At 40.8% G+C, this 27560-nt stretch overlaps 3 protein-coding genes across 5 annotated transcripts in view; 2 read left to right on the top strand and 1 right to left on the bottom strand.

The window, feature by feature from the left end:
- Positions 1 to 165: 165 nt before the first annotated feature.
- LOC117503263 (galectin-8-like) lies at positions 166 to 6194 on the top strand. Of its 3 annotated transcripts, XM_034162472.1 has the most exons (9): positions 166 to 283; positions 1150 to 1238; positions 2191 to 2401; positions 2882 to 3001; positions 3092 to 3106; positions 3427 to 3453; positions 3964 to 4052; positions 4195 to 4360; positions 4499 to 6194. In XM_034162472.1, the coding sequence occupies exons 1-9, from the start codon at positions 245 to 247 to the stop codon at positions 4646 to 4648; spliced, it is 906 nt and encodes a 301-aa protein (XP_034018363.1). In that variant the 5' UTR covers positions 166 to 244; the 3' UTR covers positions 4649 to 6194. The 3 variants fall into 3 exon arrangements, with proteins under 3 accessions (XP_034018363.1, XP_034018364.1, XP_034018365.1); XM_034162473.1 differs by lacking the exon at positions 3092 to 3106; XM_034162474.1 differs by lacking the exons at positions 3092 to 3106; positions 3427 to 3453.
- An 840-nt stretch (positions 6195 to 7034) lies between these two features.
- On the top strand, positions 7035 to 17793 carry ndufaf7 (NADH:ubiquinone oxidoreductase complex assembly factor 7). Its single transcript, XM_034162080.1, has 10 exons — positions 7035 to 7408; positions 7936 to 8075; positions 8277 to 8357; positions 10009 to 10119; positions 10922 to 11135; positions 11624 to 11682; positions 11946 to 12059; positions 15695 to 15838; positions 15980 to 16153; positions 16854 to 17793. Exons 1-10 carry the CDS (start codon positions 7294 to 7296, stop codon positions 17073 to 17075), a joined length of 1374 nt encoding a protein of 457 aa, XP_034017971.1. The 5' UTR covers positions 7035 to 7293; the 3' UTR covers positions 17076 to 17793.
- Positions 17794 to 18568: 775 nt separating this feature from the next.
- The window catches only part of LOC117502936 (serine/threonine-protein kinase D3-like), a 28951-nt gene continuing 19959 nt past the window's right edge, over positions 18569 to 27560 (bottom strand). The window contains exons 11-19 of the mRNA XM_034162079.1: positions 26962 to 27232; positions 24966 to 25018; positions 23656 to 23728; positions 23094 to 23200; positions 22694 to 22855; positions 20398 to 20496; positions 20047 to 20314; positions 19873 to 19958; positions 18569 to 19677 (exon numbers count right to left, since the gene is read on the bottom strand). Of these exons, the coding sequence (XP_034017970.1) occupies positions 19504 to 19677; positions 19873 to 19958; positions 20047 to 20314; positions 20398 to 20496; positions 22694 to 22855; positions 23094 to 23200; positions 23656 to 23728; positions 24966 to 25018; positions 26962 to 27232 (1293 nt within the window). The 3' untranslated portion in view covers positions 18569 to 19503. The remainder of the gene's footprint in view (positions 19678 to 19872; positions 19959 to 20046; positions 20315 to 20397; positions 20497 to 22693; positions 22856 to 23093; positions 23201 to 23655; positions 23729 to 24965; positions 25019 to 26961; positions 27233 to 27560) is intronic.

Raw genomic sequence — 27560 nt, 5'->3', positions numbered from 1 at the left:
ACCCGTGGACCGGGTAAAACGTGCCGAATCCCGGAACGTGCCCGTCACATACTGAGATTACAGATTCCACATCTGGTACAGGGGTAATCTCAGTCCGTGGCTCAGATGTGGTCTCCACCCTGTAACAACAACAACAACAAAAAAAAACCGGACTCCTCCCCCTTACGTCACTGTGGCGTATGCGGAAGAATTCTAAGGCGCACCACCAGCTGCTGCTCCTTTGGGGTTAAAAAAAAATAAAAAAATGTCTGGTCTAAACCCAAAACAGACTTTTTTGAACCCGGTAAGATAATTTTTATTGTGTCTTTCTTTCCGTCGAACAAATTTAACGGTTTAAACTCCCGTTCGTGTTTAACTGCCGATTTCTTGCCGGGGATTCACCAGTCAGCTAACTGCTAATGGCTAAAACAGCTTCCTGAAGTGAAAGTGTCAAAAATAAATCTCAATATTTCTTAAAATTTTATTTTTATCGTTCTATTTTGTTCTTTCTTTGTAAGATCTACAGTGATTAAATCACTGAATTGTTAAGTTTTGTCCAGCTTTCTTGGACTGTTCTGTCTTTGGTAAGAACTTTTAATTAAACTCGATTTATTTCAGAGTAGATTTTAGATTTCATGTATTTTATTAAAGCTGAATTAAATAGTGTTTTCTGGTCTATCGTGTGTCGTCAGAAAACGAGGCCAGTGAGGGAATAAACTGTATATGCGCGAGGAAACTGAAAAATTAGGAGAATTTTGAACTTAAAGAAAATAACGAAAACTCTTGAATGACTTTATTTCTGACTAACATTACAAAACTACACATTAACAGTGAAGGTAACTTAAACTGGGTTTGATCAATCAAGAATAACTGATAATGTATCTTGACTAAATAACTATTACTCATGTAATTTTTCCTATTCTTTTATTCAGAGATTGGTGTTTAAAAAGCCTTCCTGCTTGTTTACTTTTATTATTATTGCTCGTATTTATACATCCATACTTGTTTTAAAAAGGTGTGCTGTTGACAGTTTGGTGGTATTACTGTGAAATACAAAATATGTATTTTGTATTCCGTCATTGCTTACATTTCAGAGTAATCCCACCCGGCTCTGCCTGTTGAGTCCACATTCCTGGTTTTGACCTATAGTTTCTCTCGCTCGGCCCACAGGTGATTCCATTCACTGGGACCATTCTGGGTGGGCTGCTGCCAGGAGAGATGGTTCTGATTCGGGGCTCGGTTCCGTCTGTGGCACAGAGGTGTGACCTTCAGAACACAGATTATTGCAACACACGTTATTTTAGATAATAATTTAAATAACACAGATGACAGAATGCCAGAAACTGGTTTCAGGTGTTCTCTATAGTGTGCCAGAGTCCAAAAAATACAGCTTCTCATTTTCCCATGTGGAGTCATTTTTTTCTAGTTTAAAGCAGTTTTTGACATAACTGCCTGATGGAAAAAGGTTTGAATTGGTTTAAAACTGTCTGAAGAGCACTTTAAAACACACTATTATCTATGGTGTAGAACTGTTGGGTCCTTTAAAATCAGTCTTAATGAGGCTGTATTCAGACCAATTTAAATCATTGTACCAGTCTTTATGTCTCATAAGAAGTTTAGGACTATTTACAGTGCATTAAGGTGCTTTTTCATGTAATTTCATCCAGAAAAGCACAAGTCAAAACTTGGATTTTTTTTTTCTCTTTAAAAGAATTGATGAAATGTATTGAATATCGTTGCACTTATTTTTCTGTCCATCCACTGATTGATTTCACATTTTTAGTTGCAGTCAGAATATAGAAGGAACATTAAAGGTTAGGCCCTAATCTTTCTGGCTATATGTCATTTTGTTGTGGCAGTTTTTGATAGTCAGGGCTTGCATTGATGAATGATGCAAGTGGACACACAGTCTGATTGGTGGACACGGCATGAAAACATACTCCTGATTGAGTCCTGCCTTCCAAAATAAAGTCAGGATGTCTGGTCCAAGATTACCAGCATGGTCCAGAGATTTATCTCCCTAAAAGTGTCTTGAGCCTCTGATGCTGACAGTGTTACTAATGTGCACCTGTCAAAATGAAATGGGTGTTTCCCCAAAGCATGTTAAATATAGATGAACATGCACGTTTGCCTGACGCTGAGGAACATGCTGTGATCTTGTTTTGCTCTGCTCCTGAAAACCACTCATTTGTGTCCTGCTGCGTCTGCTAGGTTCCAGCTGGACTTACAGTGTAGTGGCAGTGTGAAGCCGCGGGCTGACATCGCCTTCCACTTCAACCCGCGGCTGGAGAAGTCACCGTCAATCGTCTGCAACACAATGCAGAGAGAGCGCTGGGGCCGAGAGGAGATCCTGTACCAGATGCCCTTCAGGCATGGAGAAGCTTTTGAGCTCATCATCCTTGTCCAGCGAGACAAGTTCAAAGTAAGAGGTTTTTCCTCAGCAACTGTTCACATTTATAGCCTGGTTTCTGATGAAATATTAGTTTTGTGAGTTTAAGATTTGTTTCGTTTCTTTTTTGTTTCCTACAGCTTCAGTTTCATAAAACAGACAGACACTAAAATATTACACGGAAGTCTTCATCTGAACTGCAGAACCTTTATTTGTAACAGGTTTTATCAGGCTGCTGGTTTAGTGCTGCTGCTCACAGTGGAGAGAAAACGTCCACTGCGGTCGGCTTTGGCAGTCCCTCCATGCCACCGTCATGTCACTGTTAGTGAGGCTGCGAGGGTTAGGGTTCTGAGATCTTTAAAGTATTTAGATCAGTGTTAACATACAATCGCTCTTGGTGGGTTTGTTGCTGTTTGGTGGCAACTGAAAGATCACGCATGACCTGTGTGTGTGTGTGTGTGTGTGTGTGTGTGTGTGTGTGTGTGTGTGTGTGTGTGTGTGTGTTGCTGTCAGGTGGCAGTAAACGGCGCCCACCTTCTGGAGTACAGGCACAGAGTGCAGCTGGAGCTCATTGACACGTTAGCCATTGGTGGAGACATCAAAGTGGAAGCTGTTGCCTTTTTTGCGAGTACAGTGAGTGTGATTCTCAGCACCCTCGTGGATGTTTGTCTTCAAGTCTGAAATGTTTTTTTCTTCTTGGATGCTGTTTCTCTGAGCGATCAGGATGCAAAGCTGGAAGTAAGAACTCATTTCTTCACAAAATTCAGTTTTGATGACATTTGTGACATCATCATCACTTTGACATTTAGCAAGGAATATTTGACCTTCAGCTGAATTTTGGGTAACATTTCCACATTTTATTTTTATGTCTCTAAGACTTACTGTTAATGTGTTTTGCTTTTTTTACGTGATTTATTTGCTTCAGGTAGCATGAAGGAGTTGATAATTCAAACTTCACAGAAGCCAGCAGAATCTTTTTTTTTTTTTTTTTTCTAAAATCACAGTTGCTGTTTTATTTTTATTTTTTATTTTACGTTGATTGTTGTTTGTTTTTTTAGCCTGGCATCTCATTCTCAGGTGACTTGGTGAGTTTCTGTCCCTCATTCCTTCATCTGTACATTTCTAAATTCTCTGAACATGAAAATCCCTTAACTCTGACCAGTTAATTAGTTAGTTAAGTACTGGTGTCATACTTAGTCTACAGACTAAAAATAATGTCCAGATGTGAAATATTTTATAAACTTTTAATTCAGTGACCATTTGGCCACAAATAAGTTCACAGACGTGGCTTTAACACCAACCTGAAACTGAGCTAATGCAGATATTTGTTTAAAAAAAAATATATATATATATATATATATAATGTGTGTGTGTGTGTATAGGAAGTATTTTGATTCCAACTTTTTAAAGAGTTACAAAATAATAAAATTAAAAGAGAGAGAGATGGCGTCTTCTCAAGGTCATTTTTATTTTGGTGCAGCAGCGCCCCCTCCTGGTGGGCACCTCAGGTACTCAGTGGCAGAGGAGCATGTACTCTGAGTGCCCTCTCGTCTGTTTTGGTGTTGATACGGTTCAGTTTGAATCTGTTCTTGCAGTGCATTCCGTTCAGAGGTGAGCTGAAGGACGGACTGACTGTTGGCCGCCTCATCACAGTCACAGCACGGACCAATCATGACGCAGATTGGTACGGAACATCTGCAGCAGGACTTTGATTCATGAAACAGAGATTATAAAACCAGATTACAGGAAGTACCGGGGCTACATCTCAGGCAAGCAAGACTAAAATGACTCAATTGTGGTGTTTGTTGTTTATCTGTTGCTTTTAGTTTTTGTGTGAACCTCTGCATGTCGGACAGCAGCGACATTGCGCTTCATCTCAACCCTCGTCTGAAGAAACAGCTCTTTGTGAGAAACTCCTTCCTGTCTGACTGCTGGGGCCCTGAGGAGACACAAGTGGACGTCTTCCCCTTCGCTGCAGGAGAGTACTTTGAGGTATGTTGCTGTGACCTTTGACCCCTGCACAATGGCTGTACAGACTTCACAGACATGGAAAGAATGTCATCAAAAACAAAAAGTTCATAACCTTCAGCATATTCTGTCGTCATGACGACTGTGTGTTTCCTCCTCCAGATCATCATCTTGTGCCACGACCATTTCTTCAAAGTTGCCGTGAACGGAACCCACATGCTGACCTACAAGTACCGGGTCCAGGACCTGAAAACCATCACACACCTGGAGGTTGAGGGCGACATACACCAGCTGAACGTCAAGATCCAGTGACCTCTGACCTCCTGAATGTAGGGGGTGCACTTGCAATGTCATTCTGAGGGAGGAGTCAAGAAGCCAAGTCCTTTCCTTTCCTTGCCTGTCTAACTCCAGGAACTTTATCCAGAGTGTGCAATTATTCATGAAGGATGACTTCTTGGTCTCATTTCAGCTGCTCCCATTAGGGGGCGCCACAGCATATCATCTGTCTCCATCTCACCCTGTCCTCTGTATCTTCCTGTGTCTCATCAACCACCTGCATGTCCTGCCTCAGCAAATCCAGAAACTTCCTCTTTGTCCTCCTTCTTCTCCTCCTGCCTGGTGGCTCCATCCTCAGCATCCTTCTCCATATATACCCTGGGTCCCTCCTCTGCACATGTCCAAACCATCTCAGTCTCACCTCTCTGACTTTATCTCCAAACTGTCCCACCTGAGCTGTCCCTCTGATATGTTCATTCCTAATGCTGTCCATTCTCGTTACTCACAAAGAGAATCGCAACATCTTCAGCTCTGCCTCCTGTCTTTGTGTTAGAGCCACCATCTCTGAGCTGTCCAGCATAGCTGGTCTCACTACTGTCTTGTAGACTTTCTCCTTTACATGTCCTGCACTACCCTCACATACTTCTCTGCCACTCCAGACTTCTTCATACAGTGCCACAGCTCTTCTCTTGGCACCCTGTCATGAGCTTTTCTGAATCTACAAACACACAATGTAACTCCTCCTGGCCTTCTCTATGCTTCTCCAACAGTATACTCAGAGCAAACATTTCATCTGTAGTGCTATTTCTCAGCAGGAAACCATATTGTTCCTCACCGCCTAGCTTCTACTACTCTTTCCCATAACTTCATGCTGTGGCTGATCTCTGCACATCACCCTTGTTCTTAAAAATAGGAACCAACACACTTCATCTCCACTCCTCAGGCATCCTCTCACTGTCCAATTTCTGCCGGCACCCTGTTGGGCAACAGCACCGGTGGCGGTCATTGTTAACTCAGGACTCGACCGGTCTGGAATGGAAATTTGATTTGTGCTCTGTATCTTTACTTTCATGAAGGATGATTGCAGGACCAATAGGACCAATAATCTGCATGGTGACTGATAAAGGAAATATGTCTGTCTGTTTTTGTTGGTAGGATGAAACTCAGAAAAAAACAACACATCTTTAAACATTTGATTTTTGGTTGGTGCTGAACTCAGACCTGCTTCCTGTCTGAACTGTGTACAGAATATAAAGTCAGAACTAACAAACAGATCAAACTAATCATCTCTTTCTACTGGACGTGATGATTAATGAGCATATGTCAGCATGATGAGAAACAACAAGGTTATAATTAACCATCAGATTAACTCTGTTAATCAATAAATGTTTCAATCAATGGAATTTTTGACTCCAGAAAACTATAACATAATCTAAATTTTGTGTTCATTTTATATTTTCATGTTGTAATCAAACACTGCAAGGTTATGTTTAAAAATGTATCTTATTTTGTGTGGAAAAACAGCTCTGAGGGTCAGAGTTCTCATGTGGGTGGATTTTTTAAATAAACATTTGCACGTCCAGATTCTGTTGCTTTCTTTGTGTGGCACCTTCAACAGTTTAAAGAATTTCGTTCAGGTTCTGTGCCTTTTTGTTTGTTTCATTTTTTTGTGGCAACAAAAATCTTGAGCGCTCATTCATGCACCCCACCAAAAATAAAATAAAAAAAACCTGAAGAGGAAAGCTAAACCTTAAGCAGACCTTCCTGTCTTTTCTGATAAATAATTATTTAGGATCCTTCCATGAGAATCATCCTGTTAACCATGCCAATAATTTCAACCTTTCACGTGCACAATACAATATTGCGCATGTGAAAGGTTGGTGGAAAAGATATAAATTTTACTGTGGCATTTGCACGTTAATGATGCAGTAGCTTCTTTCTCATGTTAGATTACATATCCAAATATGATTTCAAGATTCAATAATTAAATTTTAATTGACTCAGTGGTAATATGGATGTACAAAACAAAAGCTTTACTATTGTCCATTCAGCTCTGTTTACCTGTAATAAATGAGCAAATTTAGGAGTCACTGTGCAAAATGATTTTGTTCTGTGGTTTCTTGTTAGACATTACATGTATTTAACAAAAAACAACAAAACAACTGTAATCCAGATTCCCTCTTTTTAAAGAGATGCACAGGACTTTTTCTTCCTGTGCGTAATATGTCCCCTTTAAAATCTTATCCATACATTTGTTACTTTTTTGTCTTCACAGTATAATTGTCGTTAGATGTGTCCCCACGCTGAGTTGATTATGAATATATACACGTGTATATATACACAGACGCCCTTTCTCGCCCTTTAAAATAAATAAATAAACCCTTCGATCTATTATTGTGAAAGTACAACCGGATGCTCTGTTTTATTGTGGAGTGTTTATTCCGTCACTTTGTTAGCGCTGCGATATGTAGTTTCATGCGTTTTATTGTTGCTCATAATGGACTAAAGGCAGTTTAACGCATAGACATTAAAAACGCGTTTATTATTATTATTATTTTTTTAATCCGTCGTAAAGTCTGTTTCTCAGTGTGTCTGTAAATGAAGCTTCTGGTCGTTAAAAGTTGCTAACCAGCTAGCTGTTAGCTGGAGGTTTGTCCATCAGGACGATAAAGTTTATCTCGATGATAAATAATATTCTAACGGATCTGAGTTTAGATAAACATGACAGAATGAAAAGATTTGTTGGTCAAGTTCAGCGGTTTGTGAGGAGAGACTTCATTTATCCGTCAGCAAAAGGTAAAAAGGAAAAGCGTTACAAAGTCTTTTTTTATGTAGAAAATGTGCTGACAGCTGAATTAAAACAAGGAAAAATAAGAGTTGTAGAGAGGAAAGGAAGCAATGGAACAGAGAGACTGAGGGAAGGAAAGATGAAGGAAACAACAGGATAAAGAGGAATGAGGAGGAACAAACAGGAATAATGCGATTGAAGGAATTAGAAAGAAAGCAACAGAAATGAGAGCTGAGGGACAGAACGGAAAGAAAAACTGGTCAAAGCAGAGATGGTGGAAAGAACAAGAGTTAAGTCCAATGATGTTTGATTGACCCCGTGACCTCACTTTGGAGTTGAAATGATCACTGTAACTGCTGGTGGGCGGGTTCATCATCAGCTGTCCATCATTTGGAGGGGAGGGAGCTCATCGGTGACATCACCTGAACAAAACACTTTTCTCATGAGTGTTAAAATAACTACTACTTTGTGCGTGAGGTTCACCTTTTATACCTTTCATTCCACTTGTTTGTGTTTACGGTGTAACGGCGAGCAGCTGGAAACAGGCAGATCTGCAGCTCGTCCTCAGACTCGGAGAAGCCGTCTGTGGTGCGACACCTGAGCTCGAAAATAAAAGCCACCGGTCCTGTTACAGTGGCCGAGTACATGAGGGAGGTGCTCACCAATCCTGTGACGGTGAGTGATGATTGACAGCACCCTTGATCTGACATATCTTGAAGGTCAAACTGTCTGAATCAAAACATGCATCACGGTGTTTCTCTTCATGTCACCTCTAAATGTATTAGATAACTCATCCTCCTTCACGATTATTCTTTCACTTCCAGCTCCAAGACAGTTTCAGATTTTTTTTAATTGCTGGTTTGTTGCCTCTTTCAGGGTTATTATGTGAAGAACAACATGCTGGGACCAGATGGAGATTTTATCACATCGCCAGAAATCAGTCAGATCTTCGGCGAGGTGAGCCTGCAGGCAGTTCCACCTTAAAGGACTAAAAACAGATCAAATGCTGACCAGGAGCTAGTGTGCTCTTTTACATTCTGATGTTATAAAAGTCATACACATTTTACAGCTTTTATGTTTTAATGTTGGTGCATTGTCAACTCGCCATTCTACCAACTCGCCCACTCCCAAGTTGTCTTTTTTTATCTCGTCTGACGTACTTATATGTTATATTTTGTGTGCAATCACCCATGAAGCTAGATCATTTGCCATAAGAAGTAATAGTGAAAGAAATTCATGTAATTAATCAAATTGTATACACTAGGACTGGACAAGTTCGCTGGTTACTACAGCCAGCCACGAAGTCACACACTCGCTTCGATTACTCCCCAAACATGACACATCATGCAATTATCATTGCGTGAAGATAATTTTATTCATTCATTGACTGTCCTGGGTTTTATAAAAAGGGTGGACCAATAAAATGTTACCACTTTTTGATCATACACAAGCTTTTGAAATGAGAACTTATTCAAAAATTTTATTTACAGACTTGTAACAGAAGCATCAAATTAATATTTCATACCAAAGGTTTCCCACTTTGTCTCTTGTTTTCCACACAGTTCAGTAATTGATGACCTGTTCAATCCACACTCCTCTTCTTTGGATTACAGCTGCAACACCCACATTGAAGTTTGTGATGACATTGCCACACATCTCAAGAGGGATTCTCCGACTTTCCTGACAGATATTGGTCTTCAGGGCCTCAGTGGTCTGTGGGTTGTTGTAATTGCCTACGAATTAAAAAAAGTGGTAACATTTTATTGGCCCACCCTGTGTGTGTGTGTGTGTGTGTGTGTGTGTGTGTGTGTGTGTGTGTGTGTGTGTGTGTGTGTATAAAATTGTGTTTGCACTCATTTTTGATCAGAAATTAGCAAAAGGTATGAGTAGGTATCAGATGAGGTAAACAAAAGATAACTGGGCGGTGAGTGAGTTGGTAGAATGGCGAGTTCACCCTGAACCTTAACGTCAGTATATGTGTGTAATCTCCCCATGCTTACACAAAAATGCATCGTAAATGACAGCATTCCAGTAGTGCTGGTCCATCTGATTAGAACACGCTTTGCAATGATGATGCCAATGAGACGCACACACGCTCTCTGTCTCTTATGTCAGCCTGTTGCCATGCAAAGCACCTAACTGCACATTGGGAGCAACTTGGGGATTTAGAATTGTCCTCATGGGCATGTAGGTGATACTTATCTATTCTTCCCCTCCTGTCTATTTATGAAATAAAACCTATGACTGTTTGGTCACAATCCCTCTTCTTCAACATTTAGGTCCAAACTTCCATCATGTTATTTACTTGTGGTCTTTCTGAGTTCAGCCCGTAATGCTTCAGCCCTTCAGCACCATGGACAGTGCTTTTGAGAAAGACTGGTTTTCTCATGCTGTTTTCAGTCATTTTTTACATTTTCCTTTTTTAAATGCAAGAATAATATAATATAAAAACAACAAAGTTTTGTCCCAATTTGCGAGCTCCTACATGCACACAGAAGACTTTTTAAGTTCTATTTTTGTCTTTGGAACTTTTGGACAGTTCAAACCTGTGTGGTCAGTTGTGGCTCTTCCTGCTGCTGGTTCTTTCAACTAGTCTCTGGTTTTGCAGCTGATTGGTGTTTGGATCATCAGTGAGTGGATGGGAGCTGGAAGTCCCAAACAGCTGCAGGTGGTTGAGCTTGGACCTGGAAAAGGATCTTTAGCCAGTGACGTCCTCAGAGTATGAACATTTTTTTTTTTTATAATGAAATCATCTGTTACAGTTTAACAAACATGCATCGTGTTTTCTTAGTTCACCAGTTTTTAATCATAGTTTTGTTTCAATTTTTCAAATAGTAAGTTTTTGTTTTCACCTCTGTCTGCTTGTTAGTGAGGTTATTCAAAAACTGGTTATGATTTTTATTATAAATTACATGCTTTATTTTTAAATTAATTGGTTGGTTGACACACCAGTTCTAAAAAAAATCTCATCACATTTTGTCTGAACCAAAGGAGAACATTTTATATTACTTGTGTTGTGCAAACAGTCTACAACATGTCAAAACCAGTATATTTCAAATTCATTCTTTAATCCAGTTTAACTAGTTTTGCAGTGGGTAGTGAAATATAAAAGTGTTAAAAAAAAATTGTCTGCTTTAAAATTGGTTTACTGTTGTTTTAAAAACAATGCACTTTCAACAAAAACAAACAACCCTATTTTTATATGACTAATTTTGATATAATCTGGTTTTAATGTCATTTATATGTCTTCATCAAAGATGGAATGCTGAAAAATGGTTTTAAAAGTGGTGCAAAAATGAAGACGCCAGCATACAAAATGTAGACTATTTTTATTGCCAGTAAGAGACCAAATAATGCCCCAGGGTCATTTTTGACACTATTTTAACATTGTGCTTTTTTCAGTACAATCTTAGTCATGTCATTATTTTAAAATCTTGAATTATTCAAGGTTCATTTTAATACAGAATATTTAATGCTTCTGTAAATGACTTCCTGTTCCTAAGTTATTTGTTTGTGTTCAGGTATTCAGTCAGTTGCAGTCGGTGCTGGGTCAGACCTCACTGTCTCTCCATCTTATTGAAGTGAGTCCAACACTGAGTCAGATCCAGGCCCAGACTCTGACTGGGAACCAGCACCAGGAAACAAACAGTGAGGAAGAGCCCGTTTACCGCCGTGGGAAAACCGCATCGGGCCTGCCGGTGTCATGGTACCACCAGATAGATGACGTCCCCACAGGTACACAGCAGCAACACACAGGTTTGGGTAAAAAGGTGCCAGAAATCCTTAGTTTTTGGTGATGCAGTTTTAAGCCTTAAGAATGTTATTTGCACCAAGACCCATGAGTTAATTAAAGTATACGTAAAAAATAAATAAATAGATCCTGATCTGCATTTAATCCATTTTTGCCTGTCTTTAATGACATCACTGCCCACCCCCACCCCCAAAACAACCTTGAATCAGAAACAAAGTATTTTGAAAAATAATTTAAATTCTAAAAAGTTTCAGGAAAATCACTCCATGTTTTGTAATGATGCGGCTGATCAAAAAACAAGAACTTACAAAACTGAAAAACAATCATTTAAAAAAAGGAATGAAAGAAATAAAGATTGCAGCTCGGCTGTGTGAAGTGAAACCATCATATCATAATCAGTTAAGTTTCTCATTTGTGTGTGAACCAATGAAACATTTGCTGAACTAGTTTTTGTTTATGTTCTCCTTGTCAGGATTCAGCATCTATCTGGCACACGAGTTTTTTGATGCTTTGCCCATTCACAAATTCCAGGTACGCTTTGAAATGTTGCAGTTTTCTCTACTGTATAATCATGAATTTACTGCTGCTCTTTGTTATTCATGTTAATTACTATCGGTAGTAGCTGTGAATTGCACAGAGAGAGACCACACCATCAACCTCAGACACAGTAACCTGATACATCAGTTATCTCAGTAACATTTGGATGATTAAAATCATGCGGTATGTGATGACGTGTTGATCACAGTTTTTGGTGTTAAAATAAGCAGCTGAAGTGGTTTATTGGTGGTGTTCAGAGGACGGAGACGGGCTGGAGGGAGGTGATGGTGGATATCGACCCAGACAGACCGGACCAGTTCAGGTTTGTCATGGCACCATCTCCCACACTGGCCTCGTCCACATTCATACAGGTGAGTGTCCAAACCGCCGCCAAACCACTGGATGCAACATTTTTACCAAGTTTTGTGAAAATTAACTCTATGTTTATTTATTAATTTATTTTTTACTTGGTTGTGAATGAAAAGTTTTTTAATGTGTTTTTCACAGTCCAGGTGATTATGGTGTATTCAGAAAGTTTTCACAGTGCTTCAGTTTTTTTTATAATTTTATGTTACAGCTTTATTCCAAAATGGATGAAATTCATTTTTTCCCCTCAATTCTACACACAATACCCCATAATGACAATGTGGGAAAAAGTTTTTTTTTTTCAAATTGATTAAAAAATAAAAATAAATAAGAAATCACATGTACATAAAGTATTCACAGTCTTTGCCAAGAAGTTCAAAATTGAGCTCACGTGCCTCCTGTTTCCACTGATCATCCTTGAGATGTTTCTACATCAAAGATGGACTCCACCTGTGGGAAATTCAGTTGAATGGCCATGATTTGGAAAGACACACACCTGTCCCACAGTTGACAGAGCACAAACCAAGCATGAAGTCAAATGAATTGTCTGTAGACCTCAGAGACAGGGTTGTCTGGAGGCACAAATCTGAAGAAGGATGCAGAAACATTTTTGCTGCCTTGAAGGTCTCAATGAGCACAGTGGCCTCCATCATCCATAAATGGAAGAAGTTCAAACCACCAGGACTCTTCCTAGAGCTGGCCAGCCATCTAAACTGAGCAATCAGCGGAGAAGGGCCTTAGTCAGGGAGGTGACCAAGAACCCGATGGTCACTCTGTCAGAGCTCCAGCATTCATCTTTGGAGAGATGAGAACCTTCCAGAAGGACAACCATCTCTGCAGCAATCCACCAATCAGGCCTGTATGGTAGAGTGTCCAGATGGAAGCCACTTCTTAGTAAAAGGCACCTGAAGGACTCTCAGACCAGGAGAAACAAAATTCTCTGGTCTGATGAGACAAAGATTAAACTCTTTGGCGTCATGTTTGGAGGAAACCAGGCACCATCCCTACAGTGAAGCATGGTGTTGGCAGCATCATGCTGTGGGGATGTTTTTCAGCAGCAGGAACTGGGAGACTAGTCAGGATTGAGGGAAAGATGAATGCAGCAATGTACAGACACATCCTGGATGGAAACCTGCTCCAGAGCGCTCTTGACATCACACTGGGGCGATGGTTCATCTTTCAGCAGGACAATGACCCTAAGCACACAGCCAAGATATCAAAGGAGTGGCTTCAGGACAACTCTGTGAATGTCCTTGAGTGGTCCAGCCAGAGCCCAGACCTGAATCTGACTGAACATCTCTGGAGAAATCTGAAAATGGCTGTTCACCAACACTCCTTGAGAGGTGCTGCAAAGAGGAATGGGCCAAACTGTCCAATGATAAGTGCACCAAGCTTGTGGCATCATATTCAAGAAGACTTGAGGCTGGAATTGCTGCGAAAGGTGCATCAACAAAGAATTGAACAAAGGGTGTGAATACTTATGGACACGTGATTTATTCATTTATTTGTAATAAATTTGCAAAAATGTTTAAGAAAAATGTTGTCATTATGGGGCATTGTGTGTAGAAGTTTAAGGGGAAAAAATTTGGAATAAGGCTGTAATATAACAAAATGTGGAAAAAGTGAAGCGCTGTGAATACTTTCTGGATGCATAGTACAATTCATCTTTTTAATCCAAGAAACTAAACAAAAAACTAATTTTGTCTTTGATAGTTCTGAAGTGTAGCTGTCATAAACCTCTATTTAAACTATTGTCATATAACTGGTCTATAAATTTTAAGATGTTTGCTTGAGAAATGTAATGTGCTAGTTACAATGGATTTTGGCATGCTGAATTCAAATATGACAATAAAAATGACTTGTTGGCTACTGTTTCGAGATATTTAAGTTTTAACATTTTAAATCTGCATAATTATATTGTGTTGATACATACAGGTCTTTTCATGTTTCTCTGACTGTTCATATAATATTTCACCTGTTTTTTTGTAACACTTTAAAAATCATCAAAAGGTAACCCTTAGTAGCATAGTAGTAACATGTCTTAAAACTAGAGCCAATCAACCATTTCAAAACATCATTTTTATTCTCAGTGGCCCAAATGAGTAAAGTTTGACTACATTTATTTCAGAAGCATTTTGACTATAGACCAGTGTAATATCTCATTTAAACCTATATGAATCTGGTTTAAATTTGCTTTAAAATTGTTTTACCTTGATGTGAAACTGGTTTAATTTGAATTACTTTTAATTACTCTTGATTAAATCCAGTTTAAATGACTTTGTCAAGAGTTTGAAATGAGTCCAATCTAATTACTTTTTTTTAAATTTGAAAGTAAATCTTCATATTTTAGAATGTGGAATGAACAGCACTCTGTGTTTGTTTGTTTATATATATATATATATATACACTCAACAAAAATATAAATGCAACACTTTTGGTTTTGCTCCCATTTTGTATGAGATGAACTCAAAGATCTAAAACTTTTTCCACATACACAATATCACCATTTCCCTCAAATATTGTTCACAAACCAGTCGAAATCTGTGATAGTGAGCACTTCTCCTTTGCTGAGATAATCCATCTCACCTCACAGGTGTGCCATATCAAGATGCTGATTAGACACCATGATTAGTGCACAGGTGTGCCTTAGACTGCCCACAATAAAAGGCCACTCTGAAAGGTGCAGTTTTGTTTTATTGGGGGGGATACCAGTCAGTATCTGGTGTGACCACCATTTGCCTCATGCAGTGCAACACATCTCCTTCGCATCATCCATGAAGAGAACACCTCTCCAGCGTGCCAAACACCAGCGAATGTGAAGATTTGCCCACTCAAGTCGGTTACGACGACGAACTGGAGTCAGGTCGAGACCCCGATGAGGACGCCGAGCATGCAGATGAGCTTCCCTGAGACAGTTTCTGACAGTTTGTGCAGAAATTCTTTGGTTATGCAAACCGATTGTTTCAGCAGCTGTCCGAGTGGCTGGTCTCAGACGATCTTGGAGGTGAACATGCTGGATGTGGAGGTCCTGGGCTGGTGTGGTTACACGTGGTCTGCGGTTGTGAGGCTGGTTGGATGTACTGCCAAATTCTCTGAAACGTCTTTGGAGACGGCTTATGGTAGAGAAATGAACATTCAATACACGAGCAACAGCTCTGGTTGACATTCCTGCTGTCAGTATGCCAATTGCACGCTCCTTCAAATCTTGCGACATCTGTGGCATTGTGCTGTGTGATAAAACTGCACCTTTCAGAGTGGCCTTTTATTGTGGGCAGTCTAAGGCACACCTGTGCACTAATCATGGTGTCTAATCAGCATCTTGATATGGCACACCTGTAAGGTGGGATGGATTATCTCAGCAAAGGAGAAGTGCTCACTATCACAGATTTCGACTGGTTTGTGAACAATATTTGAGGGAAATGGTGATATTGTGTATGTGGAAAAAGTTTTAGATCTTTGAGTTCATCTCATACAAAATGGGAGCAAAACCAAAAGTGTTGCGTTTATATTTTTGTTGAGTGTATATATATATATATATATATATATATATATATATATATAAAATTTTGCTTCCATCATGCAGGACGGTGTGCAGTTCCCGCAGAGATTACAAGTCACATGACTAATTTGTGTGTCATAGGCAGATGAAATGCGAGATCACGTGGAGGTGTGTGCAGAGGGCGGAGTCATTATCCAGCAGCTGGCTCGGCGAATCACAGAGGAAGGTGGTGCGGCCCTGATCATCGACTATGGCCATGATGGAACCAAGACAGACACATTTAGAGTAAGATGGACAGTTTAATGAGCAAACCAGTTCCTCAGATGATTTCCACAAGTCTGATTTTTTTTTTTTTTTTTTTATTGATAAACTGAAATGCTCAATTAATTAAATTTTTAAAAAAGTCTCTGTCTGTGTTTATGACAGGGCTTTAAAGACCACAAGCTCCACGACGTCCTGACCTCCCCTGGCTCTGCTGACCTCACCGCTGACGTGGACTTCAGCCACCTGCGGAGGATGGCAGGAGGGGGTGTGGCCTGTTTGGGGCCCATCAGCCAGAGGACCTTCCTGAAAAATATGGGCATCGACACTCGACTGCAGGTGAGTCAAACCAGCTGACAAGCTTTTTAATATGTTCTTTTGAATCACTTAACTTCCTGCAGGCTGTCCACTTAAAAATGAGCAACGACACAGAGTCACCTGACAAACACGAGTGTTCTCAGACTGCAGGAGAAAAAAACACTGTTTGCTGAGAAGAAGCAATTTTTCCACAACATGTTGAAAAACCTTTATAGCCAAGCTTCATTTTTACCCAGTGACCATCAAAATATGGCCATCGGGTATTACGAAGACTTTGCGTGTGTCTGTCTGTCTGTGTTCAGCATGTCCAGTCCTGTTACTGCCAGTCTGTAAATACACAGGGAACATTCTTGGGACAAGTTCAAAGATGGCTAACCTGTTTTAAGAGGTTAAAAAGTCACATTCTGTTTCATATTTTTCTGCTATGACTCACACAAGTCCTTGTTTGTTTGTTTGTTGGATGGAGGTGACAGCCAATCACAGTAGAGCAGCACTGTGATGTCAGTGGCTGCTCTCTCTCTCTGGTGCTACCAAAGCGTTTTGTTTATGTGTAAATTTGACACGTTTCTCATACACTAAGTAAAAGCTAGTGAGAAATAAACAAATAAAAAAGACCATGCTCATATGACCGAGGGTATTGTAGCATTCCGTTATATTTCATGTTTTGAAGTGTGTGTGTGTGTGTCTTCAGATGCTGAATTTTCTCGGTGTTTCTCTGCAGGTCCTGCTGAAGAACTGCAGTGACCCATCCACCAGGAAGCAGATGCTCACTGGCTTCGACATGCTGACCAATCCCGAGAAGATGGGTGAGCGATTCCAATTCTTCAGCCTGCTCCACCCGAGCCGACTGGTCCAACCCCGGATGCCAGAGGGGCTGAAGCTGGAGAAAACGGGCCCCATGCCGCTTCCTGTAGCCGGATTCACTCAGCTCAGCTTCTCCTGACAAAAGGTCAGAAAAGTCTCCAGACGTTCAAGTGCTACCGGTTTGACACCGGATCACAGAATCCCAAGTAACAAAAGAAAGGTTTGACTTTTCAGTTGCACCTGATAAAGTGTAAAAATAGTTTAACCTTCAGTGATTTATAAAGACGTAACGAAAGGGAAAAAGTATGAACACTTGACATTTATCATCTAATTGTGACAAGTAGAATGAATCCTGTTGGGGATCTGACACCTGAGACTCTGGATAGCTCTGGAGCTTAATGTCTGTACCCGTCCCGACTGCTACTTCTAGATACAGCGAGACGTTAGTCTCACCCTGATTGATGCAGATATCTAGGAAATCATTTTCAAACGTGATTTCATGACATTTTATTGAGGTCATGATGACATCACTTATGCCACAGAATAAAATATTGCTTGCAGAGATTTTGCGCACGTGTGTGTGTGTGTGTGTGTGTGTGTGTGTGTGTGTGTGTGTGTGTGTGTGTGTGTGTTTGTTTGGACATCCTTGACTTTTGACCATTCTGCTCTCAAAGTTAATCTGGAGACGCTCGTCCAATAAAAATATTTGTCAGCAGGTTCGTAACTGTGGTGAGAATCTGCTGTCCTGTTTATTATTTTGAAGATGAACACAAGTGAAGATGAAACCAGCTGCAGGCATGGTTAAAAAAAAAAACAATGTTGCAGAAATGAGTTACAATCCTTTTATTTAATCCAAAAGTAAAAATCTTGTCATATCAGCTGTTCCACTAGAGGGCACCAGTCTGTCACTGTGGTTAGTGTCCATCATTTCACAGGTGTAGGACAGATTTACGTCTGGTCTGTGGGTTGGTGATGGACACGGGGAGAGGCAGCTGCTGATTTACAAAATAAAACATCTGAATTACAGAAAATCAAATGGACGGAAATAAATGGGTTTTTATGAGGGACGTGAAGAAGACGGACATAGAAAATCTATCGTACTTTTCCTGTTTTGGACGGCTCATGTAGAGGCGTGGCCCCGTGACCGCACAGAGAGCGTCATGTGACAGATACCCATCAACGGCTTTTGGGATTTTATCATTTTGTTATCTTGTGTTTTTAAATAATGTACTGATGCCACTTCACAGCTGTCAATCAACCTGAGACAGGTGCAGTTCATATCAATATCAGACTTTCCTGTAAGCTCCACACCCTCGTTAGTTTTTTGCCTCTTGATAGATTTGTCACATCACATTAATTTTTACAAAAAAATGTAAATTCATTCTGACAAGAGACACCAATCCATGTCAGTCCTCTTTATCTGCAAACAAGAGTTTTATAAAATAAAACTGGTTATTGGCGAGTTTATCGTTTTATTTTTTGAACTGATCATTTTTCATATTTGCCAACTGACATGTTGAGCCATTGAGGCTCGGGTTGGTTGCTTGTTTGCTTGCTTGGCTGTTACTTGAATAATTAAGATATCAGTTTTGTAAATTAATATATGTTATGTAAGTATATCTATTTTTTTTAAACTGTCCACTTTTACAGCTGATAAATCTGTTTTGGGAGCATTTGATCTTTTTTGTCAGAAAGATTAATAACTGCCATCAGAGATGCTTTGAAATTCTTGTAAAATCTGTAAAACCTTGTAACTGATGGCCTGAGCAGCGGGTCACCCCTCTGAGTCTGGTCTGCTTGAGGTTTCTTCCTCATTATCACCAGAGGGAGTTTTTTCTTTACCACCATCTCCTGTGTTTTTGTTCAGGCGGTTGGTGAGGTTGGACCTGCTTTGTGTGAAGCGACTTGAGGCAGTGTTGTTGTGATTTTGTGCTATACAAATAAAATGAATTGAATTTTGGCTTAAAAGTCGATGTTCCAGACGACACCTTGTCATCAGGTGTTCTCGAGCTGAACTTCCTGTGAAGAATTTGCGAAGACATCTTGATTGAACATTTGACTTCTTTGGATGAACTGAAATAAACAGAGATTTGTTGAGAAAACATCCTGCCAAAATGCAGACGTCACCAAACCCTCAGTTCCTCTCCAACAAATTGATGTTTACAAACAGAGACATCTTCTTCTGATAAGTAAGAAACCTGACGTGGTCATTGGAGGAAATCTACTTTAAATAGTGCAAAAGAATTCCATCGAGGAACGATTTAAAAACCTGACCTCGGGAAACGTCTTCCCGTCTGCATTCCAGAGGACAAATTTCACGTGTGTATGTAAGAGTCCATCTTCTGCTCTGCTTGGCTCCAAACATCACGACGACGGTAAAAATCTGTTTTGGGTTTGTAGCTCCTCCTGTGGTGCAGAGACTGAATGATGAATTATGGGTAAAAGGAAACGGTATCACCACAATGTCACCGTGTATGTTTGCCTGACTGTGGCGTCCTTGTTTACCTACATGTCACACTGTGGTCATCATGTTGAATTTTCAAAAACCGTATTCCCAGTGGTAGCCACTAGGGGTCCTCGTCCATGTCCTCCAGGTTGGGTGCCATGATGAAGTGTTTGGGGTGGTGCAATCCTTTCTGGTCGGCATGCTCATCCCAGCGTGTGTCGTCGCTCTCGTGGGTGATGTAGCGCTCGCCACACCGGGTCTCGAACTCCCTGAGGTCCAGCCACGTCTGATAGTCCTGCATGATGACGACAAACACTCGTTCCAGTGTGATTGGGAAAAACTCCCGCCAATTAGCTTCAAGGCGTCTAGCTAACAGCAGTGGAAAGAGAACTTCCTGGCTGAAGAAAACTATTTTAAATAACTAAACTTATGATTGCAACGTGCAGGTTAAAGTTGGCTGGTTAGTCAAAGACAGAACTGGTTTGGTTACCTGGAGCCAGGGGTGGCTGAGTGATTTATCCACGCTGTAGCGCTTCCTCATCTTCACCTGCAGCAGGTTATTAATCAGGTCTACGGCTGTGGAGGACCAAAGAATCAAAAATGAGCCTTGTCTAGTCTAGCTGCTGTTTTTAAGAACAAGCAGAGGTGTTAAAGTCTCGCTGACCCGTCTCCGAGATCTCCCTCCAGGGATTGGGTGGGTACATAAAAGCAGCGTTCCGGATCTGGTCGTTGATGTCTTCGTCCTCGTTGAAGGGAAACGTCCCGCTCAGACTGACGTAGATTATGACCCCAACGGACCACATGTCTAGAGATCGGTTGTACCCTTTGCTGCGAAACACCTCAGGCGCCAGATAAGCTGGAGTCCCCACCACAGAGCGACGGAATGACTTCTCGCCAATGATACGAGCAAAGCCAAAATCGCACAACTTGACCTGCAGGTGGGAGCGTTGAGACCAAGACCCGTTCATGAACAAACAGTTACGCAAAGAAGGACAAGTGTCTGTTTGGTTCTCACCTGAGGGAATGGTTCGGCTGAGGCCAGGAGGACGTTTTCAGGCTTTAAGTCACAGTGGACGATGTTCTTGAAATGAAGATGTCTCAGTGCCACCAGGATCTGAGGAGGAAAAGTCTAACAACTAAAAATGCGTTGGGCTTGAGACAAGAGGGTCCTTGGTTCAAATCCCAGCCTGACCGGAAAATCACTAAGGGTCCTTGGGCAAGGTCCTTAATCCCCTAGTTGCTCCTGGTGTGTAGTGAGCACCTTGTATGGCAGCAGCCTCACATTGGGGTGAATGTGAGTCATTATTGTGAAGCACTTTGAGCGTCTGATGCAGATGGAAAAGCGCTATATAAATGCAGTTCATTTATTGTTAATTTTTACCATTTAACAGCTGAATCCAACTGTGTCAGATGACTCCAACATATTAAAATGTCCTAAAACACAATCTCAGAGTGTGAAATATCACATCCAAATATGAGAATAAATTAAATATTTAAACAGGAAGCTTTACTGCTGGTAGCTGCTTTTTTTGTTGATTTAATTTCTCTCTGTAGTGTTACAAATTATTGACAGTTACCTGACTAAACCCATGTTATTCTGTATTTAAATAGTCCATCTTTCGCTGCCAGTCTTTCCTTCTCGTTAATTATAAAACATTTATGTCGCTGCAGCAGGTACGTTTAAAAAATAAATAGTAATAATTTTAACTTTTGACACTGCTGTGAAATACAAAACAATTTTACGGATGTAACAAAAGGAATCTGATGTTTCTCCATTCACATGGAATCTTTCCAAACAGACAAGTGAATGTCAGGTGCAAACACGTTTGTAAAAGTCGGGATGCACCGATGCTGATACCAGTATCGGCCCCATCCCGTATCTTAGGTAGGAAACCTCATTTTGTCAATACTTGTAATCATAAAACTCCTCTGATACTAGACACCTGATCCTCCTTTACAGCAGCGTGATGTCAGCCTCTCAATTGTGTTTGTATTGTGGGTCGATCGCGGCAGCTTGTGGGCAGGCGGAGGTCGCTGTTCGAAGGAACTGCCCACTTTGCCCACGAAGCGTTTGATGCTGCGAGCTTTTCATCTGTTTTTGCAGGGCAGACATTTTTACACTTTTTTTTCTTTAAAACTCTGTGCCGCTCCGTGTGGATCCTCACTAAAACAGCTGATCTGCACGCATTAACAAATGCCAATGCTTGTTTTTTCCACCCAAATGCTCCTAAATTCTCTTTCTGAGGATGACATGAAGTAAAAAGAAAAAAAAATGCTGAAAAACGTTTAAAAAAAAAAAAATAAAATAAAAATCCCCACCTGTCAATCTGGTCTTGCTTTTTCCATAAACACATTGTCAATTCTTCCTGCTCAGACGGCAAACCAGGGCCGAATCTAGACGGGGGGTGGGGGGTGGGGGTGTCATGCTTCCCCTCCACAGCCTTAGATTAAAGGTCCACTTTTGAAGACTTTTTTCATACTACAAATACTAATAATTATAATAATAATTTTAACAATTACAATGTTGGGAAAGAGTAGGGGTGGTGGCCAAGTGGTTAATGCGCGTGGTTTCAGTGCAGAATTTCTCCATGTAATGTGGAGTTGCGTCAGGAAGGGCATCCGGTGTAAAACTTGTGCCAATTCAACATGCAGATCCACCGTGGATTTGCTGTGGCGACCCTGAGTGCAAACAAGGGAGCAGCCGAAGGGACTTACTTTTTACAATGTTGGGAAAGAATTTAATAGTTACATTTATAAACAATGTGGATTACAAATTGTAAGTTTTACTGTTACAGTGCTGACATTTAAATATGAGGTCAAGAAAGATGTCTTTATTTTATTTTTTTTTACTATTTATGTTCATTGAAGTAAAGAAAAGGTGATTACAAAGTGAGTTTTGGCAAAACAGGTTATCGTCTTCATGTTGAGGTGGGGGGGGGGGGTGTTGTCAGCACCTGCTGAAAGTAACTAATAAAGTAATCTACATTAGTTACTTTTTCAAGGAGTAATCAGTAATTGATTATTTTTTCAAAGTATCTGTGGTAACACTGGTGCTCACAGACATAAGTAAAGTTAGTGATGGACAGTTTCAATCTATATCAGAAGCTCAATGCGCTTTACAATGATGCTTCACATTCACCCAGGAACTCTGTGAGGCGTTTACAGACCTGCCTAACCAGGAAATCTGTGAGGCGTTTACAGACCTGCCTAACCAGGAAATCTGTGAGGCGTTTACAGACCTGCCTGACCAGGAAATCTGTGAGGCGTTCACTGACCTGAGTGACCAGGATCTTTGTGAGGCGTTCACTGACCTGAGTGACCAGGAACTTTGTGAGGCATTCAGGCAGTCTGCTCTTGTCGCTGGATAAAATCATCTCCAGCATGTCACCATGGAGCTTCTCCATGACAACAAAGACCTGTTGGGGTGTCTCGAACATACAGTCCAAGTTGACGATGCCGGGATGATGGAGGTTCTGTCACGAAACACACAGAACATCACTCGATATGGAAAATAGATGTAACATGATAATAAATGATTTATTTAATCTTTCTGCAGAAACATCTAGAAAGTGAATAAGATGAAAAAACCTTGAGGTAACATTCAGCACTGTGATGTTAAATCTTCAAACCAGTGTCAAGTGAGTCTAATCCAGATTATTAATCCTGTTTAGACTCTGGAAGAGGAACTGGGTGAGAGTTGGGGTTTGGTACCTGCAGGATGGCCACCTCGTTCCTCAGCTGACTCTCCTGTTTGGTAGGAAACCTCATTTTGTCAATAATCTTAATCGCTACGTCTCTGCCGCTCTTTCTGTGTTTACCTGTAGAGGAGAACAAACGGTCCTGAGGGCGCACACGCTGAACAACCTTTCTGCTGCTCTCATCTGTCTGGATCCGTTACGGTTCCTCTATCAGGGCAAACCCAAATGGGTCACTGAAACCGGTTCTAGTGCATACAAATTATTTCTCGCAGTGTAAAAATATACACATAAATCTTTGAGTTCAACATTTTTTGGGTCTGGATTTAAGTGGTCTTGTAAGTGACAGTGACCAATTCCAGCTGTGGACCCCCCTGAGCCACTCCCTCTGCACAAGTCCCACTGGACCTTTGATTGGCTGATTGAGAAGGAGGTACTCGGGTTGTAAAGGAAGTTTGTCAGAGAAGAAAACAGATGAGACGGTTTGATCAGAGATGTGAGTTGGACTCTGTTCCAGGACGTGGGTCTGTTTCAGAGCCACCTGCATGCGTATCGAGGCTTCAGAGAGATGGTCTTACCTCCATAGACGATCCCAAACTGTCCAGAACCCAGAACCTCGTCAGCAAAGATCTGATACACCAAACTGATGTCCTGAAAGGGGGGCAGATAAAGTTTGTCAAATTAAAATCAGATGGAAATGTTTTTGGGAAAATCAATTAATTTAATTTTCCTGCTTTAACACAAACATCCTCCAGTTTCACCACATGAAACAAAGAAAAACAAATGTGACAATTGGGGGCCACAGTCTCGTTTGAGGGCGGGCACTAAAGGGGTAAAATATGACGCATTCCTCTACTTCCAGGGACCAAAACACGGCATTTTCACTGAGATTTTGGGCAAATTACACGTAAATAAAGTGAAAATGCAAAGAAAAAGTGACAATGTGGTGGAAAGTGGACATGTGTTGTGGTTTGTTTATGACCCGGAGCTCAAACGTGTCCAGGCAGTTGTGCAGGCGAGAGAACACAGCTTCTCTGGTTAGCTGTGTAGGCTAACACTTACCGACATGACGTCTCCCACTCGCCTCATCTTCCCTTCTCCACTGGGAACCCCAAAAAACTGCACTTTTCGCAGCTCCTTCGGTGATTGCAGCCGAAAACAAAACAGCACACCATTTTCCCATGTGAAGTTCTGCTGTGTATATACTGCACAACGGGAGCATCTGTCTCCATAAGTGGTCAAATCCCGCGATATCACGCAGAGTTCAATTAAGACTGCCTCCATCCAGGACTTATACTGGTCCAGGATCAGGAAGCCAGCTGGTAGCATCTCTACAGACCCCTCCCACCCTGGACACACCCTGTTTAAACTCCTCCCCTCTGGTGGACGTCACAGAGCTCTGTACGTCAGAACAACCAGACACAGGAACAGTTTCTTTCCACAGGCCATCACACTAATGAACAACTTAACCTAACTAAAAACTCACTCTTTCATAAACCTCATGTACAGCTTCAATCTGTTTGACTGTTTCTCTTTTGCACACATTTCATTGCACATTTTATTTTATATGCACATTTTTTTTACTGTGAATTATTCAGTGTTTAGTGTATATTTCTACATGCCGTAGAGCACAGCCCAAAGTCAAATTCCTTGTGTTCTTGTAGATACTTGGTGAATAAAGGTTATTCTGATTCGTCTAATGTTTGCATCTTTATTTGACAAAGGTTGATCTTTTTGTTTTTTGTCTTCATGTCTGACATTTTCATTATGTTTTATTGTGTCAACACAATGTGGCCAAAATGATTCTTTAATGTGCACCAGTTTCTTTTTGTTTTTTACACTTATAAAAACATTTTGTGGTCAAATGTGAACGTGACGAACGACTCACCACGTTTTCTTGTATCTGGGAGTTGGCCACAGATATGTTGATGGACACGTCTTCTGAGGAGATAAAATACACAATATATTAAATGTAAGAGCAAAGCTGGAGCTTAAAACACATGACGTTCTATAAACCTCATCTGTTTGGATGTTAAACTCTGACATGAAGCACCAAACAAAGTTCTCTCGTCACAGCCTGTTTCAGGGTTTCTTGGTGGCTTCCCTCACTGCTCTCCATGCACACTCACTCAGGTTTTGAGGACAAGCGGCTTGAGACAGATTAATTGACTGACTGATTGTAACTGAACAACAACTAAATATTCTGTTCCATCGCGTTAAAACCTGTCGGTGTCATTCTTCATGCTGATACGCTGCAGTTTTAAAACCTGCCACAGAATGTTTTAAACTTCAGATTAAGGTTCATAGATTTTTGTAACTGTGTAAAGAAGTTGGAAAAATTTGATCTAAATTTGCTATCAATTAAAAAAAAAAGTAAAATCCAAAGTGGTGAACATATTAAAAAAAAAAAATAAAAAAAGTCTAATTTTCCAGCTGGGGGGGAAAGTGGTTACTGCACTTAAGTTTCAATATGGACTTTGCAGTGGGATACCAATTAAACAAGTGCAAATTATAAAGAAGACAATGCTCATACGGCCGAGCGTATTTTAACATCGCGTTAGATTTCATTCTATAATGATAAAATCTTTGTAGGTGTACTGGCCCATAAAATATCACACAAACACTGTTGCAAATAATCAAGCAATATTAAAATGATTATTAAACACAGTTACTCATACTTTAAAGTGTTTTTTGAGGTCCAAATCATGTAAATAGAACTCAGTTGTCATATCGATTATCATCAAAGTTGAAATTCATCACACATTTCATTTACTTATATTACATTATATAATAATAATTTATTATATTGATTAGTTTTCATACTTTCTAATACTTTTATGTGCCTAAAATTTTTTGCACAGTACTGTGTGTGTGTTTATTCATGTCCACTGCACTTTTTCATGGTTTCAGCTCAGAACCAACGTACTGCTGTGATTTAAAGCTTCATTTAAATGAAGCTTTGACAGAAACGGGAGTCAGCCTGTGCACCGATTTAACGGATGATGGTGTGTAGAATATGGTGGCTGCGTTCTGCAGGGATGGAACCCGGCTCTGCAAACGCTGCCTGCCAGGAAGTTTCCACTCCTGAGCTGTTATTGATCACTGATTTTTAGCTCCGAGTTTAATTGGGTCAACCCTCTGGGATCAATAAACGCGGTGCTGCAGGGTGCCAGCAGGTCACATGTTCAGTCATAATTCAGGTTTTGGTGTAAATTGATGAATGGGATTCTGGTCGTGTGCTGTTTGTTTATTTTTAATATAACTGAAGAGAGTTGGAGGATTTTCCTTTATCTCAAATATATTTCATTTCATTCTGTTAATTTATTAATACAAACTTAATATTTGAGTACATCTGCAAACAGCTAAATTCACTTAAAAAATAAATTAATAAAACATCAGAAGGGCACACAGTTGACTCCAAACAATCAGATACAAAATACCCATTTTTAAAACAGTGTCTGTTTAAAATGAATTTTCTGGTCTCGTCCCCTTTAGCCACACCCACTCCAGGACTTTTCACCTTTTTAAAAATTCACATTTTATTTGAGGATTTAGGTGATCAAACTACATCCATCTATTTGTGAGCAAACGGCACATTTCTCTGAGGGGCATTTTATCAGAAAACTGATGGAAAATAATTTTCTGTGAATTTTGGCACGTTGGATCACAGGGTCATCGCCTCACCACTAGAGGGCACTGTTTATTGTAAAGTGCACATTGTCATCTGGCAGCTGCGTCAGAAATAGTTTGTCATCTGATGGAGTAAAATGAGAAAGGAATTCTAGATCTGAACATAGATTCTAAAATCTATATTTCCATGATTTGTAGAGTTCTTTGAACATGTGGAACCTTTCTGTTGCTCTGATATTTTGGCGGTGACTCACTGTGGGTTGTTCCTGGGCCGGGCCCGGGGCCTGTGCTGGCTTTGGGAGTGATGGGCATCAGTGCCTGGCGGATCGCCTTCTCCCAGCTCTGGGCCATGTCCCGCCCCGTGCCGGACACCGTCAGACCCAGGTTTGGCAAGCCGCTGTCCTCGCCCACGTAATACACCATCTTGGCTGTGATGACCTCGAAGCAGTGCGGGGTGCTGCCCTGGGCCAGGTTGCCAAAGTCCTGAGCCGGCTCCACCTGCAGGATCTCTGACAGCGGGACCTCCTGTGAACGGGACAAAGTGCGAAGTCGACTGCGATTCTCTTTGAAAAACACCACGAGTGGAGAGGAGAGGAGAGGAGTCGGCTCAGCCAATCAGAACTCTCCATGAGGACAGAGTTGGCTGCTTGTCTTCTCTGAAGTGTTCTTGACTTGATGAACATCTCAGTTCTGAACTAATTTTCTCTTCCTTCCTGCTCTGACAGATTTTACCCTCCACCCCTCCAAAAATTCTTCCACATCAAACAGAAGAGTGCCCAGCGCGGCCGCCGCCTTCACAGCCTCCTAACCGCCACTGTCACCTCTGTGTCTTGTGTCCTGCCAAGTTCACCAC

Source organism: Thalassophryne amazonica, chromosome 21 (assembly GCF_902500255.1).
Source record: "Thalassophryne amazonica chromosome 21, fThaAma1.1, whole genome shotgun sequence".
NCBI lineage: Eukaryota > Metazoa > Chordata > Actinopteri > Batrachoidiformes > Batrachoididae > Thalassophryne > Thalassophryne amazonica.
This window is presented reverse-complemented; position numbering and strand designations above follow the sequence as displayed.